Source organism: Triturus cristatus, chromosome 2_2, assembly GCF_964204655.1.
Source record: "Triturus cristatus chromosome 2_2, aTriCri1.1, whole genome shotgun sequence".
NCBI lineage: Eukaryota > Metazoa > Chordata > Amphibia > Caudata > Salamandridae > Triturus > Triturus cristatus.
In genome coordinates this window covers 970861593-970876845 of record NC_140582.1, presented here as the reverse complement: position 1 = coordinate 970876845, position 15253 = coordinate 970861593, and the positions used below count along the sequence as shown (strand labels likewise).

The following is a 15253-nucleotide window of genomic DNA, read 5'->3' as shown; positions in this document are numbered from 1 at the left end:
AAGGTTGAACCTTCGTAGCTGTCGAGTGCTTCCTAATCTGTGTGGCAACCTTGGAGCTTGATGTAATTGCGGCAGCCTCAGCCGTAGGGAATGCACCACCCCTTGATCATTGGGGGCCACGGGAACGGTATTTACCTATCCTGCAGTGGGCATCTACGTCAGGATTGAGGACGGTGACACAAGCGGGGGCTCATCCAGAGTCTTCATTGGCAGTAAGAAAACGTATCCATCCATGGATTTTAAAGTGCGGCACTCCAACTCCCAGAATGCAATAGGACACTGTCCCATTTGGGCGGCCCATCCAGGGCGTGGTATCGAGCATTTAAGATGCGGGGGAGTGCCTGTTTGCCATTTTGTCGTCCAAAGCCTCTGAAGAAGAAGTTATTCGAAACGCGTCAGGCATGACGAACTTATTGTTACAATGTTTCCAGCTTGTTGTATGCCGCCCGTACCTTTCATTAAAGGTTTAAAGGTTGAACCTTCGTAGCTGTCGAGTGCTTCCTAATCTGTGTGGCAACCTTGGAGCTTGATGTAATTGCGGCAGCCTCAGCCGTAGGGAATGCACCACCCCTTGATCATTGGGGGCCACGGGAACGGTATTTACCTACCCTGCAGTGGGCATCTACGTCAGGATTGAGGACGGTGACACAAGCGGGGGCTCATCCAGAGTCTTCATTGGCAGTAAGAAAACGTATCCATCCATGGATTTTAAAGTGCGGCACTCCAACTCCCAGAATGCAATAGGACACTGTCCCATTTGGGCGGCCCATCCAGGGCGTGGTATCGAGCATTTAAGATGCGGGGGAGTGCCTGTTTGCCATTTTGTCGTCCAAAGCCTCTGAAGAAGAAGTTATTCGAAACGCGTCAGGCATGACGAACTTATTGTTACAATGTTTCCAGCTTGTTGTATGCCGCCCGTACCTTTCATTAAAGGTTTAAAGGTTGAACCTTCGTAGCTGTCGAGTGCTTCCTAATCTGTGTGGCAACCTTGGAGCTTGATGTAATTGCGGCAGCCTCAGCCGTAGGGAATGCACCACCCCTTGATCATTGGGGGCCACGGGAACGGTATTTACCTACCCTGCAGTGGGCATCTACGTCAGGATTGAGGACGGTGACACAAGCGGGGGCTCATCCAGAGTCTTCATTGGCAGTAAGAAAACGTATCCATCCATGGATTTTAAAGTGCGGCACTCCAACTCCCAGAATGCAATAGGACACTGTCCCATTTGGGCGGCCCATCCAGGGCGTGGTATCGAGCATTTAAGATGCGGGGGAGTGCCTGTTTGCCATTTTGTCGTCCAAAGCCTCTGAAGAAGAAGTTATTCGAAACGCGTCAGGCATGACGAACTTATTGTTACAATGTTTCCAGCTTGTTGTATGCCGCCCGTACCTTTCATTAAAGGTTTAAAGGTTGAACCTTCGTAGCTGTCGAGTGCTTCCTAATCTGTGTGGCAACCTTGGAGCTTGATGTAATTGCGGCAGCCTCAGCCGTAGGGAATGCACCACCCCTTGATCATTGGGGGCCACGGGAACGGTATTTACCTACCCTGCAGTGGGCATCTACGTCAGGATTGAGGACGGTGACACAAGCGGGGGCTCATCCAGAGTCTTCATTGGCAGTAAGAAAACGTATCCATCCATGGATTTTAAAGTGCGGCACTCCAACTCCCAGAATGCAATAGGACACTGTCCCATTTGGGCGGCCCATCCAGGGCGTGGTATCGAGCATTTAAGATGCGGGGGAGTGCCTGTTTGCCATTTTGTCGTCCAAAGCCTCTGAAGAAGAAGTTATTCGAAACGCGTCAGGCATGACGAACTTATTGTTACAATGTTTCCAGCTTGTTGTATGCTGCCCGTACCTTTCATTAAAGGTTTAAAGGTTGAACCTTCGTAGCTGTCGAGTGCTTCCTAATCTGTGTGGCAACCTTGGAGCTTGATTATTTATATATATATAGATATAGATATATATATATATATATATATATATATATATATATATATATATATATATATATATATATATATATATAATTTTTTTTTTTTTCTACTGGCAGTCGCCAGTAGATAGTTATAGTTAGGACCGAGTTTCCATAGGAAATCTCAAAATTCTATTTTGAATAACTTTGGCGCCGATTGACGAATCTTCGCGAAATTTTCAAAACTAATGGGGCGCTCCGCTTCGCTCCTACCCTGAAAGTCTCGGGGTGATTCGTCAAGCGGGGGCCGAGAAAAAAGGGGGGTCCCAAAACACGTTTTCCCCATGGATTTTTCCATAGGGACTTTAGTCGCAGCTACAGCCCGAACGGCTGAACAGAATTACGTGAAATTTGGCAGAGAGGTAGCCATAAGGTCCGTTTGGTGCCTTTTGCAGGTTTGGTGTAAATCTGTTCAGTATTTTCTGAGAAAATAGCATTTAAATCAATATATATATCTGTACGCGTGCAGCGTGCGCGCAGAGTGCGCGCACTCGGCCGTCCGCGAGCGCACTTCTGATTGGTTGTTACATCTTAGTAAACATTTGAATCGGTCGAAACCAGGAAGTGTCGGTCGCCATTTTGTCTCTCGCACTGAGAGGGTGTTGAAACATTAACGAGAAAAACATGTAAAGGGGGCAAGCTGAACAGTTCCTGACCCCCTAGTAGGGGTCAAGGGGTCCCAGGAGGTCCCCCTAGGGCAATTTAAAAAAATATATTTTTTTTCGGAAAATCGCCGAGTGCGCGAAGCGTGCGCGCACCGTGCGCGCACGGCACGAACGGCGTAAAGTAACTTAGCATTTAAAAAACCGTACAAATTCACTGAAAAAACCATAGGTTTCACACACGTTATAGTTAGCTGGGCATTTTCCTCATGAAAAACCAATGAAATTCCCCCGTTATAGTTAGTGCAGGCAACTATAACTCACACGACCGTAATCCGCTGCTGATGACGTCAGATATTACATCACTGATGACATATGTGTCTTTCTGAAAAAAAAAAAATATATATGTATAGCTAAAAAAAAAAAAGGAAGAAGACATGGGTAAATAAGTGTCTAAATACAGTGATGTAATATCTGACGTCTTCAGCAGCGGATTACGGTCGTGTGAGTTATAGTTGCCTGCACTAACTATAACGGGGGAATTTCATTGGTTTTTCATGAGGAAAATGCCCAGCTAACTATAACATGTGTGAAACCTATGGTTTTTTAAGTGAATAAAACCTATGGTTTTTTAAGTGAATATATATATATATATATATATATAACACTTTATGGACATTATAACTCGCTAATCAATCATAACATCCTGTTCTTCAAAGTAGACCTTTCTTTTAAAAGCAAATGATTTTGACGGACGATGAAGAGGGAAAATCAATTATTTATTTAATTTTCCCTCATAGCCTGTCGAAATCGCCCCCCCCCCCCCCCCCCCCCCTCACCTGGCCCCACTGCTCTTACCTGTACGGACCGCGGCTGCAGGGGGCACATCTCTTCGAAAATAAGCAATGGGTGTACCCAATGGAACGAGGTAGTGATTGCTTTCAATAGTTCGTAGTAAGGCCATAGAAAACCTAAGGCGTATGCTTATTAGCCCCTTAAAGTATTCCTATTGGATGGGAATATTTACAAGGTTGAAAACAGACTTTTCTAGGGCCAGTTTAGTTGAGTGAACAAACTTGTATGCATAACACCGCCAGAATTCCAGAGAGTTAACCCCTGGTGCAGCTGCCCTGATTGAGCTTTGATAAAAACCTTCATCTTGAAATCACCATGCTAGAGTGCAATGGGACCAAGCTAGATTCTGATTTCAGTTTTAAATAAAGAGGCCTTGCCCCTTTCCCTGTTTCTTACCCTCATATTTAAATATTATGAGCAGACTGTACTTACCACTTCTTGGAAAGGCAGTGTCATTGTGACCCTTTATAAAAAGGGTGATGGCGCTTCCCCCCCAGCAGTTATCACCAAATAGCGCTCTTAGATGTGATGGGAAAGACCTTAGCTAAGTCTCTTGGATCATCCTCAAGGGTGGGGCAGTTAAGAGAATTTCCCCAGGGAATAAACCGACTTTAGGTCACACTGAGCTACCCTGGATAATCAATTTTCCAAACTCATAGAAAAGTATGTAAAGACAAGAGGTCAGTTTGTCTGTGGCTATTATTGACTTTTCAAGCACCTTTGACTGTGCCGATAGACCCACCATGTAAAAAAACTTTTTACATTGGATATCCCTTACTCCCTTCTCCACCTAATAGTGGATTTCTGCTCATCTACCTCTCTTGGGAGGAAATCGAGGACTCTCAAAGAGATTTTAAGAAAGAATGGGCTAAAGCAAAGTTGTTTCTTAGCCCCCTGCTATTCTCCCGAATTCAAGTTAATTTACCAGAGGTACTTTCCTTATACAGTGGAGACCCTCCCAAGGGAGGTGGTGAGCAAATAATCGGTCTACTGTACGCAGACGATATAGAAATACTTGATCTGAACCACAAGGGACTACCAAAATGTTTGGACCTTCTTAAAATATTTGCAGAAGCCCTCTTTTTAAAAATAAACCTTTCTAAAAGTAAAGTTATAATTCTCAAAGGTAGACATCAATTTAAAAAAATTAAGTATGCACTTGGGACCGAAAAACCTGAGGTGGTTTACTCTTCTGTATACCTAGGGAAAATCTTTAGCTCTAATCTATTAAAAAGGAACCACACATCTCACTTATACACTAAGGCAATGAGCAATGAAAATGGCCTGAGAACGTTTTATAATGGCCACGATTGCAGACACTTTCTTTTTCATTCTGCCGTATCCTCTAAATCGCCCCATGCCTGTTATATGCAACAGAGGTCGTGCCAATTAACAGTTCCTCAACTGATGGGAACATGGGTCTGGCGGAACTCCTACGTTACGGCTTCCGGTAGTTCCAGTCTGAGGACAACTCTCTAAGGAGGTTGCTCTGGAGAGATTTTTTTATTTTTTATTGAGCAACTACAATATAGTACTTTTAGGAAGATTTTTTTAATGCTGCCTTAGACCTTTTTTAACTAAATCCAGAAGTATTGGCATCCATGTATATGTCGGAACTTAAGTTATTTCTCAAGCATGGATTAGCTATGGCTTCCTGCCGTTCACATAGTAGATGCAACTTGGTTCATGCTGCTTGTAGCATGAAGAGAATGCAACTGTATTTGAAAAAGAATATGGAACATAAAGTCCGACTTTCGATACTTCTTGTTAGACTTCAATACAAAATAAATTCTAGTGCGCTCAGCTGCTTCCAAAGGAGCATCCCAGTTCTAGCAGCATAGATCGGTATAGATAAACAGCAAAGTAAAAAAAAAAAAAAAAGAAAAGTTAGGAAAATCCAAAGCTTCACAGTAAGGAGTACAAAGGCTCTACCAACTCTTCTTGCTTTGCACGTCCGAGAAATCTAAAGTAGTCTGACTGCTAGATCTCAAAGAACTGGATTCAGAGAGGACCTTAAGTCTGTTTCATAAATATGCAGGACCTCTGAGGTCCAGGGCTCTTAAGGTCAAAGTGAGAGCCTTGAATCAAACTCGCTTGACAGTTGGCAGCCAGTGAAGATCTCGTTGGTGGGCTGTTAATGATTTAAAAGACGGAGTTTTCAGAACCAATCGAGTGGCAGCATTTTGCACAATCTGTAAATGATGCAGTAAATAGACTAGCAAACCCAAATAAAGAGTAATAGCGTTGTCAAGTTTAGACGTCACTAGAGGGTGAACAATAGTCTTACACCTATCTTTGGGCACAAGATGTAACATTCTCCATAGAGATGCAAGAGTGGAAAAAAAGCTGGCTGATATAGTTTTCACTTGAGGAATGAAAAAGATCTGAATCAAAAATGATCTCTAGGTTCCCGGCAGTTGATGTTGGTGGAAGGAGGATTCCTGAGCTCTGAAGGCCACCAATTACAAGGCCACCTACACATGTTACCATTGAGGAATATCACAGGAGCATGGGAAAGAATTAGAAATGAGCGCATATGTAATTTACGTACTCTGGACATCCCAGATTTTGATAATGATTTGGTCTACCCTGCTATGCACATGTCACTTAAGTTTTTTTTTTATATTTTAAAGCTGTTTAGTAATTTATATCTTTACTGTAGACCAAGCATATGCAGTTTAAATAATGCATGAAAATGAAATGCTGTTTAAAAACGTTTACCTCTTTAATAGTTCTTAAAAACTATACTTGTACTGAATTGATTATTTGATACATCTTATTGTTTATACTTGGATGTAACGAGTTTTATGATGTTCCTCGTTGCATATGCTCTGTTGTAATGTGTAGGGGAGTGATGTTTGTGTACTGTTAAATTATTTAGAAATGATCTGCTGCTAAAATATTTAAATTATTTTTTAGCAGTTTTTTAACCCCTTCGATGCTGCGCAGATTCCGCCGCTGTGCTGACGGAATCTTGCGCGGGTGTGGTCATGACGGAATGGTTCCGTCATGAGCACAGCTCAACCGTGGGTCATGACGGAACCATTCCGTCATGAGCACCGAAGGGGTTAAAAGTTTTATTGACATGGGTATGATCAAGGATTTTTATGATCTTCTTTGCTGTCCGTGTTCTGATATAAATAAGGGGGAGCTGTGAGCGGTTTGTTTTATAATTTTGTTGTCTCAAATTTGGGACTCAAAGGATTTTTGTGTGTGTGTGTGTGTGTGTATATATATATATATATATATATATATATATATTGTATGTATCTGCCAGTAGATAGTTATAGTTAGGACCTATTTTCCATAGGAAAACCGCAACATTCTATTCCCAATAAGTCTGGCGCCGGTTGACGAATCTTCGCGAAATTTTCCAAACTTTTGGCCCGCTCCGCTCCTATCCTGAAAGTTGCGGGGGCCGAGGAAAAAAGGGGGGTCCCAAAACTCGTTTTCCCCATGCAATTTCCCATAGGATCTGTTGTCGCAGCTACAGCCCGAACCACTGAACGGAATTACACCAAATTTGGCAAAGAGGTAGTCCTCAGTTCAGACTCGTGCCGTTTGCATAAATGGTGTGAAACCGTTTAGTAGTTCCTGAGAAAATTAGAGTTAAAAGTACATATATATCTATGGACGGGGAGGATCCACGCACCCTACCCGCACCGTCAGCGCACCCTCCCCGAACCGAGCGCGCACCCTCCCGATCGCGTGCTGAATGCTAATTGGCTGTCGAGTGTCTGTCTACATTCGAAACCAGGAACTGTTGGCGGCCATTTTCTGTCTCGGTAGAAGCGAGGCTGAAGAAGCAAGGGGAATAAGTGTGTAAAACATATAAAGGGGGCAGAGTGGAAATACTCTGACCCTCTAGAGGTGCTTAGGGGGTCCCAGAAGGACCCCCTGGGGCCCCCTTTTGTTTTTTTAACGGCGAAATGCGCGCATCCTATTGCGTTTGGTGCACGGATCCTCTGGCGTTGGGTGCGCGGATCCAAAAACATGGACATTTTTTTTATAAAATAAAGTTTTGAACATACAGTTAAATAAAAAAAATTGAAAAATATAAAAAAATGTTTGAAAACCCATTAAATTCAAATAATATTTTTAAATTTTTAAAAGAATTAATTGAAAAAATAAGTTTAAAAAATGGTGATAAATATTTTTTTAAAAACATAATTAATGAAATTGACACACTGAATTGGAAAAATGTATAAATCCAATCAAAATCATTAAACATGATATCTTTAGAGATAAGTTATAGATAGGAATTAGCATTTAAAAAACCTTTGAAATTCACTGAAAAAACCATAGGTTTCATGCACGTTATAGTTAGTAATTGGCATTTAAAAAACCTTTGAAATTCACTGAAAAAACCAAAGGTTTCAGGGGCGTTATAGTTGGAATTGGCATTTAAAAAACCTTAGAAATTCACTGAATAAACATAGGTTTCAGGGGCGTTATAGTTAGCTGGACATTTCCCTCGTACAAAACCCTAGAAATTCCCCTGTTATAGTTAGTTCAGCTAATTTGCGCCCCCGCAATGCACTGCTGATGACGTCGTATATTAATCACTCATGACATGGTCAGTGACATCACTGATGACATCTCAAATGACATCACTGATGACATCATTGATGATGTCATCCATGTGATAAATTAGTGCATCTTCTCACACCCTAATATAACCTTTGATGCACCGACTCAAAATTTCAGACTTTGAAAACCATTGATACTCCAATACCAATAACTACATACCCACTTATTAACTCTTAGGTCTACATACACCTCCACTCACTCACCTGTACAGTCACTCATACTTAGTCACTCCGTACAAGACTATCGTATGCATTTATACACCTATTAGACACTCACACACCGCCAATCATCCATTGAGGTACTGATACACCTAGTCAGTCGTGCAAATAATTAAACCCAGTCCAATTTACTCACCTATACAGTTAAAGACACTCAAGTTCACTTACTCATAAAAATAGTACCACATTCTTACGCTCTTATACAATCATTGATACAAGCACACACTCATCCCTACAGCCACTCACAATCACACACTCTCACATATACCCACTTATATACTTGCACACATATATACTGCCTTTCACATATGTAGTCACACATGTACCACTGAGAGATACATTCAATCCCTAACGCACCCATACATACACTCACCCAACCATACAGTCCATCACAGATACACTCTTAAAACCATGCACCCATAGAATCACCCCCACACACATCTATGCACACCACCCACACAAACACTCAGGCACCCATACAGATACTCAGACAACCAATCAATAACCCCTATAGACACTCGTATAGCTATTCACAAAATCATGCAGCCACTTATACACCAACACAGACACATACAGACATTCACACAGTTTAGTCACTAGTCTGCAGTAAGATACATTTAATGACTCCCTTATAGAGTCAGTTACGCACCTAGAAAATCATCCATTCACACACTTGTACACCCACTCATTCTTCAACAGACCTTTCCCTATATATATTAAACCTATTAAAACTGTACAGAAACACATACTCACTGGATGATGTCATGAGTGATGTCACTGACCATGTCATGAGTGATGTAATATGTGACGTCGTCAGCAGTGCATTGCGGGGGCGCGAGTTCTAGTTAGCTGAACTAACTATAACAAGGGAATTTCTAAGGTTTTGTACGAGGGAAATGTCCAGCTAACTATAACGCCCCTGAAACCTATGGTTTTTTCAATGAAAATAAATATAGAGAGATAGATAGAGAGATAGATAGAGAGATAGATAGAGAGATAGATAGAGAGATAGATAGAGAGATAGATAGAGAGATAGATAGAGAGATAGATAGATAGATGGAGAGAGAGATATATAGATCTGATGCTAAACATGCTTGTATTGCTGCCTTAACTATATTGCAGGACTCGCATATTTCTCAATAATCTTCCCTGACTCCTACCCATCTGTCAGTCCATCCAGTGTATAACCCTCTCCTACTGAATGTAAATACATTTAATTTTCTTTGGGCAATCTAATTGTTGATTTCTTGTTATTGATACTAGATTACTAAGTGAAATCCGTGAAAAAAGTGCAACTGATATAGACGGTGGTGGGTAGAACTAGTGACCACAAAGAAAAAGACAAATAGGATCTTTAGAAATGGCTAGATTAGATGGAACTTTGTTTTTCTCAAAATGCAGGTGTTATATTGTATTAACAAACATTGGCACAGTCAATATGCATGGCTGTGATCTGCAGACACTGAAACTGAAGTTGAGCATTTAGTATGTTTGCATGCCTTCGAATGTTAAAGCTCAGCAGATTAGCTTTGCCAGTCTTTGTTTTCAAACATAGTTTATAATAGACAACATTGATGAGGGGCACTTAAGGCCTGACGACATTGGGCTCTGGGTGGGCCATCTCGTGTGAATGAAAAACGCAGTCTTCTTGGACCTGGTTTCTGTTGGAAGGTACTATTATTGCTTGCTTATCGACTGTTCTGCTTGGGGCACTTTGTTCATGTTTAGTGCTCTTTTCATGAGGACCATTTGAACTCCGTGGATTGAATTGTGTCCGAGTATGTAATTGCCATGGTGGTATGCATTCCCTCAGCATTTCATTCCTCTATCTGCTGTAGCAGCCCATGAACAAATCAATGCCCCGAACATTAACTGCTAGCCCTCTTCAGCCAGGAGCTTTGTTTCACAGTAGGTATGCATATGGCTTGGTAAAGAGACATTTAGTACGCAGTTATACTAATCCTTTATTGCTTATTTGCAGCCTTTATTTGGAAGTAGTTGGTGTACAACTTTGTCAATTGAGTCTAAAGAGATTTTAAACTACTTGGGCTAAGCAATGGCACAGTCAATCTGTGTAGCTTCTTTTTGTACGACTGTTTCTAGTTGTGGATATCCTTGTATGTTTATATGGTGTTTGTTTCTATAATATATTTCTGAGGTGCTCTGTGTTTCCATCTGAACCTGTGGTAATTTGTTCATCTACTGTTAGGTAGACTGCTTGTTTAAAGTATTGCATTTGTGTGTCTTCTTGTAAATGTTCGGCATAAGGAAACCTGCCATACGGCAATAGGGGGAAGTTTATGCAGGTAAGCTGAGAGCATTCTGAATGACCTTTTAGTTGGTGCTGCAGGTAGGCTGTTGAGAGAGGGACCGAGCCCTACTGGTCAATGGGAGGCTGCCTAGGTGGTGGCCCGAGGAGAAAAACCAATAGAAGTTGGTTGAATCCAGGAAAATACCAGAACCTTCGTATACTGGCTGGGTGGGATTAGTATGGATGGGAGAGAGCAGTGAGCAAGATGGGTCTGGCAGTCAATAACAGACTCATGGGTGTTCATCTCTGGATGCCTGACATGTTGAAAGCACTATGGCGACTAGGCAAGACTCCTGTCTCCACGGATCCCTGCAGTGGTGTTGTGTTCTAGGCTATGTGAGGAAAACGGTTAGAAAGGATGTTACTGGGGTTTCTGCTGGCAGCCCATCTGATGCAAGAAGTGCCCTAGGCCCTGTTGGGCACCAGCCATAATCTGCTCCCTGGCAAACTCCAGAACTGCCAGGCTCACTTCAATGAGCATCCCCATGGACACGCTTATCCTTTTTGTAGCCATATTTGTAAGTGTTTATAGGGTAACAGCTCCACCACTCTAATCATATGTGACTCCTTCAGTCTCCGCGGCTTGTCGCCTAGTTCTGCTTATGTTCACATGTGCAAATGCACACCAGGTGATGACAGAAAATGCAGCGTTGGACTATCCTGTAGCAGTTGCGGATAATCGCAGATGCCATTTAAAACTTTTGCTGCAGATGTACAGAGATCTAGGAGCAACTTGTACATAATTTACCTGAGATCAACAGACATTTGCAAAGTGGCTGCTTGCCTAGCAACAAACAGAGGGCCAATCACATTCTCACAGCTCATGCAGTACTCACATGGATGACCGCACAACATACTGTGTTCTATTGTGGGACAGGCATATGCTTGGGGAAGTAGCAAGCCAATTAACTAAAGAAAAGAGACACAAGCTGACATGTTTTTGCAGGGACCGCAGTCCAAATTGAAGAACGTCACTACTGTCCACAAAATTATGATCCAGCACCGATTTCAGGGAGGTACACTGAAATCCGCACCTTAGGTTAAGGAAGGTGTTTAGATGCATTTTGAGGATAGGGACTGTCTTGCTTGTGAAAGTAGTTTACAGTACCACTGTGGTGATGAGCATTTGATACGTCCTGTAGTCTCTTGATTGATACCTTTCTATCATATTGAACAGGCAAGAATATCATAGTAGTGGAGCTCACAAAGCAGTGTTTAGATTCCCATCCGTATGTAAAGCTACGTAGTTATCCTTCTTGCACCAAAATGAAAGCTCCTGGGAGGGTGGGTGTACACACAGCTTGCCAATTTGTGATGAATGGGCAGTTACGAGGAGGGTCCATAATCCTCCCAGAGATTGCCAACTTTATAAACCATCACAAATGCAAATCGTATAACTGATTCAAATGTGAAAGACACTTCACTGAAGCAAAAGCGAGCTGACTCAAAGTTCTGTAAAAATTGTTATGCCTCACCTACAGATGTTAAAACAAAAAAAAACTATTGTGGACCGCTCCAAAACTTAGTCATTGTGGGGGTAGCCCCATTGCTTACCATTGGTTGTCTTTTTATTTAATTTTTTGACCGTCTTGCTTGTTTCTTATTTGAAAGCTTTCCTTTCTCTTCTGTGTCCGTCCCCGAAGCATACCTTCTTTATCATCCTTCTGATTGGATAATGTGCATCATTCCAGTTTGTATTCAGGGAACTGTGTGCCTTTCTGTCAACGCTGTACACTGTCAGTGCTTGTGTTCTTGCTCTCTTGCGCTACTTCCCTACTGAAATCCCCTCCTGCTCTGTGTTGCCCCTCCCTCTTGGATCATCTGTTGCTTCTCCTGTCCTTTCTTTCCTATCACCACGATCTTTAATTGCTCACCCTTCTGCCCCCTTGTTTTAGTTTTGTGGTCATACACCATCATGGAACAGTTTTGAAAATAAAAAAACAAAATGGCCACCACATCATGATGCACGCATGCGTGCATGGTGACATTGGGGCATGACACATACGCGTATGCATAGTTGCACTTTTTTCCCCCCAAAAAAGCATTGGCAAATCTAATGAATCTTCTGTAGCAAAGGTAAAAGTCGAGACCTATCTATGGAAAGATGCCAATACTGGTGAACCACATGTACATATAAGAAATGTATTTTCTTCTCCAGCATTGGATCTTTCATAGATTTACATGCTTGAATCATTTCCCAAGTGGAAGTCCCACGGTATGGGATTCCCACTTCGACAACGAGGAATGATTCAAGCATGTGAATCTATGAAAGATACCAATACTGGAGAACTGCAGTTACAGGTAAGTAACTTATCTCCTTTCTTTATTGATGGGACAGTCCATCCCTGAGGCATTCAGTTTGCTTTCTCTGTAGGGACCAGATGATGGGCTACCATTTGGGACATGCCTGTCATAGAGCACTCTAGGTAGGCCTTTTCAATACCTGCTTTAGAGTTGGTCTCAAAATGGTAACGTTTGATCAGATTCTGATTTGGAAAGGTTTGCTCACTCTAGGAGTGTACTATTTTTTGTAGCCATAACTAGGACCTCCCTGTAAATAGCACTTTTCTGCTCTTTTATTTGTTTGTGTAGTTGCACCAATTCCATAGGATTGTTGTATGTAGGCAAGTGGGCAATCTAACAAAAGCTTGAAATCCACGTGATACTGCATTGTGACAAGATGTGGTAACCTGATGTCAAGAAGTCAGTAACTCTCACAACAGTGTCTAGTATTTTAACCATTTTTTAGATATTGAGTCACTCATGGCTTCCTTTTGCCTATCTATTATCATGGATTTCCAGTCAATGTGAAAATTTAACTATTTTGCTTTTCTTTTCTAGGTCGTTCTTCCCTGTTCCCAATAGATGATGGCTTGCTGGATGATGGCCATAACGATCAAGGTGGTGTCCTGAATTCACCTAATTGCTATCCAGGTCATCAAAATGGAGAGCGGATCGAGCGATTTTCACGCAAAGTGTTTGTGGGTGGTCTGCCACCGGATATAGATGAAGGTGAGATTCTGAAAGTCAATGGAGAGCAAAAACCGGTCTCTAAAATATTGATTTACAAACTTGTAAATGTAAACTCTGCAATAAAGGCTCTACACAATACAAGATAATAAACTTAAATACATAACAAACTCTTTAAAATGTATCCCGATGCAAGTTTAAGCGAAGAGGTTCTCGAGGGTGTGTGTTTTATGTAGATGTTGTGATTGGATTGACTGTAGATGTGTTCAAGTAGAAGATTAAATATGTACAAGTAATCTCATTGTCATTCCTCTGGACTATACAGACTATGGACTGCACCATTGAAACTCTGATTTTAAATATACTTAAATGAAATGTCGGTCTGGCCTCACTCATGCAAATTAATACATTGGCTCATCAGTTCTGGGAATGAAGCATAGCACATTTTATGTTCTTACTGATAAAATAGCAAAACGTGTATGGAATAAATGTTAATGAACTTTACAATTTAACGTTTGGTGTAACAGAAATGCTGTTTAGGATAACTTAAACTAGCACTGCAGCTCCTCCAGTGCTTTGGGAGAGGTTTTTGTGCATGTCCTTTTGGGGTGTTGGTGACCTGAAGTCTGTGATATCATGTCCGCTTGTTTTCTGACTTTGTATTTTACCTGTCATATTACTATGTAAAGGGTAGACTTGTATTGCAGGATTATTTGTTGATTGCCAGTTACTGTTTGCCTTCATTTGTAAATGCAGAAATGATGGGTTTTTTTTTTTCGGGACTAGACCATGTTTGCCAAGAAGAGGACGATTAGCTGCTCTGTCTCTAGCCCCTTAACCTGACATCCAGATTTTCATGTGTAAACGCATGACTAAATATAACACTTTTTTGGTGGAAGTGTGATAGACCGACAAATATGTAATATTTATAAATTGCAATAACACAGGTTTCAACCCGAAATGCGCTGCAGTAATGCCCATGCCATACTCTAAAACATATTCGCTCCTTTCTCAATTTAGCCACCCCACTTATTGCACATCATGTTCGAAGTGGCACATTTAAATATTTTGATAGTCTCTTATTGGCAAAATGTTTAAAAGCGCAAGAAATTGATATAAAGTTACAAATTCAAGGGTGATGTGTGATACAGTTCGTAATTGCTGCCAGCATCTCTACTTAAAAAAAAAAAGCACCTTCATACTACTGCTTTTTCATTTTTGTATTTTTATCTACCAATCCATCCTGAATCTGTAAATAAAATAAGTATAGTACCGCATCATTTTGTGGACGTGACTGTATGACTCGCGCTTGCATTCATCTCAACTTATGGACATGCTGACAAAATGGCGCAGCAGCGTATTTGCGAGCTTTTTTATTTTGCCATGCAAATGCTTGCCGATGCTCTACATTGCTTCCTAAAGGCATTTGCGAAGCCAATAGGTCCCAAAGGCAAGACTTGTTGTCTTTGCTAATGCTTGTTCTTCTTTGAGTTTACAGTGATAGAAGAGATATTGAATATTTGTAGATCTTCTTTCTCAGTGCTACTGAAGGTAGCCTATTCATTTCCACAAGTTAGGAATTTTAAATAAACTCTAATCGGAACCTAAATATTTATATTGCCTTAAATTTCTCAGTTTGGTTGGTGACCTTGTTTTCCAGGGGCTAGGTCACAGGTCTGGTCTAAATAGATGCTGTGGATTTCAGTCTGCTGTGTTCCTATATTCCTACTC

The 15253-nt window shown here is 41.4% G+C and overlaps 2 protein-coding genes across 3 annotated transcripts in view; one reads left to right on the top strand and one right to left on the bottom strand.

Moving 5' to 3' along the window:
* LOC146863019 (uncharacterized) overlaps positions 1–15253 on the bottom strand; it is a 471045-nt gene that overhangs the window by 140185 nt on the left and 315607 nt on the right. The gene's annotated exons all lie outside the window — the stretch shown is intronic.
* CPEB2 (cytoplasmic polyadenylation element binding protein 2) overlaps positions 1–15253 on the top strand; it is a 226879-nt gene that overhangs the window by 120650 nt on the left and 90976 nt on the right. For both annotated transcript variants that reach the window (XM_085642400.1, XM_085642399.1), the window contains exon 6: positions 13394–13564. In XM_085642400.1, the coding sequence (XP_085498526.1) occupies positions 13394–13564 (171 nt within the window). The remainder of the gene's footprint in view (positions 1–13393; positions 13565–15253) is intronic.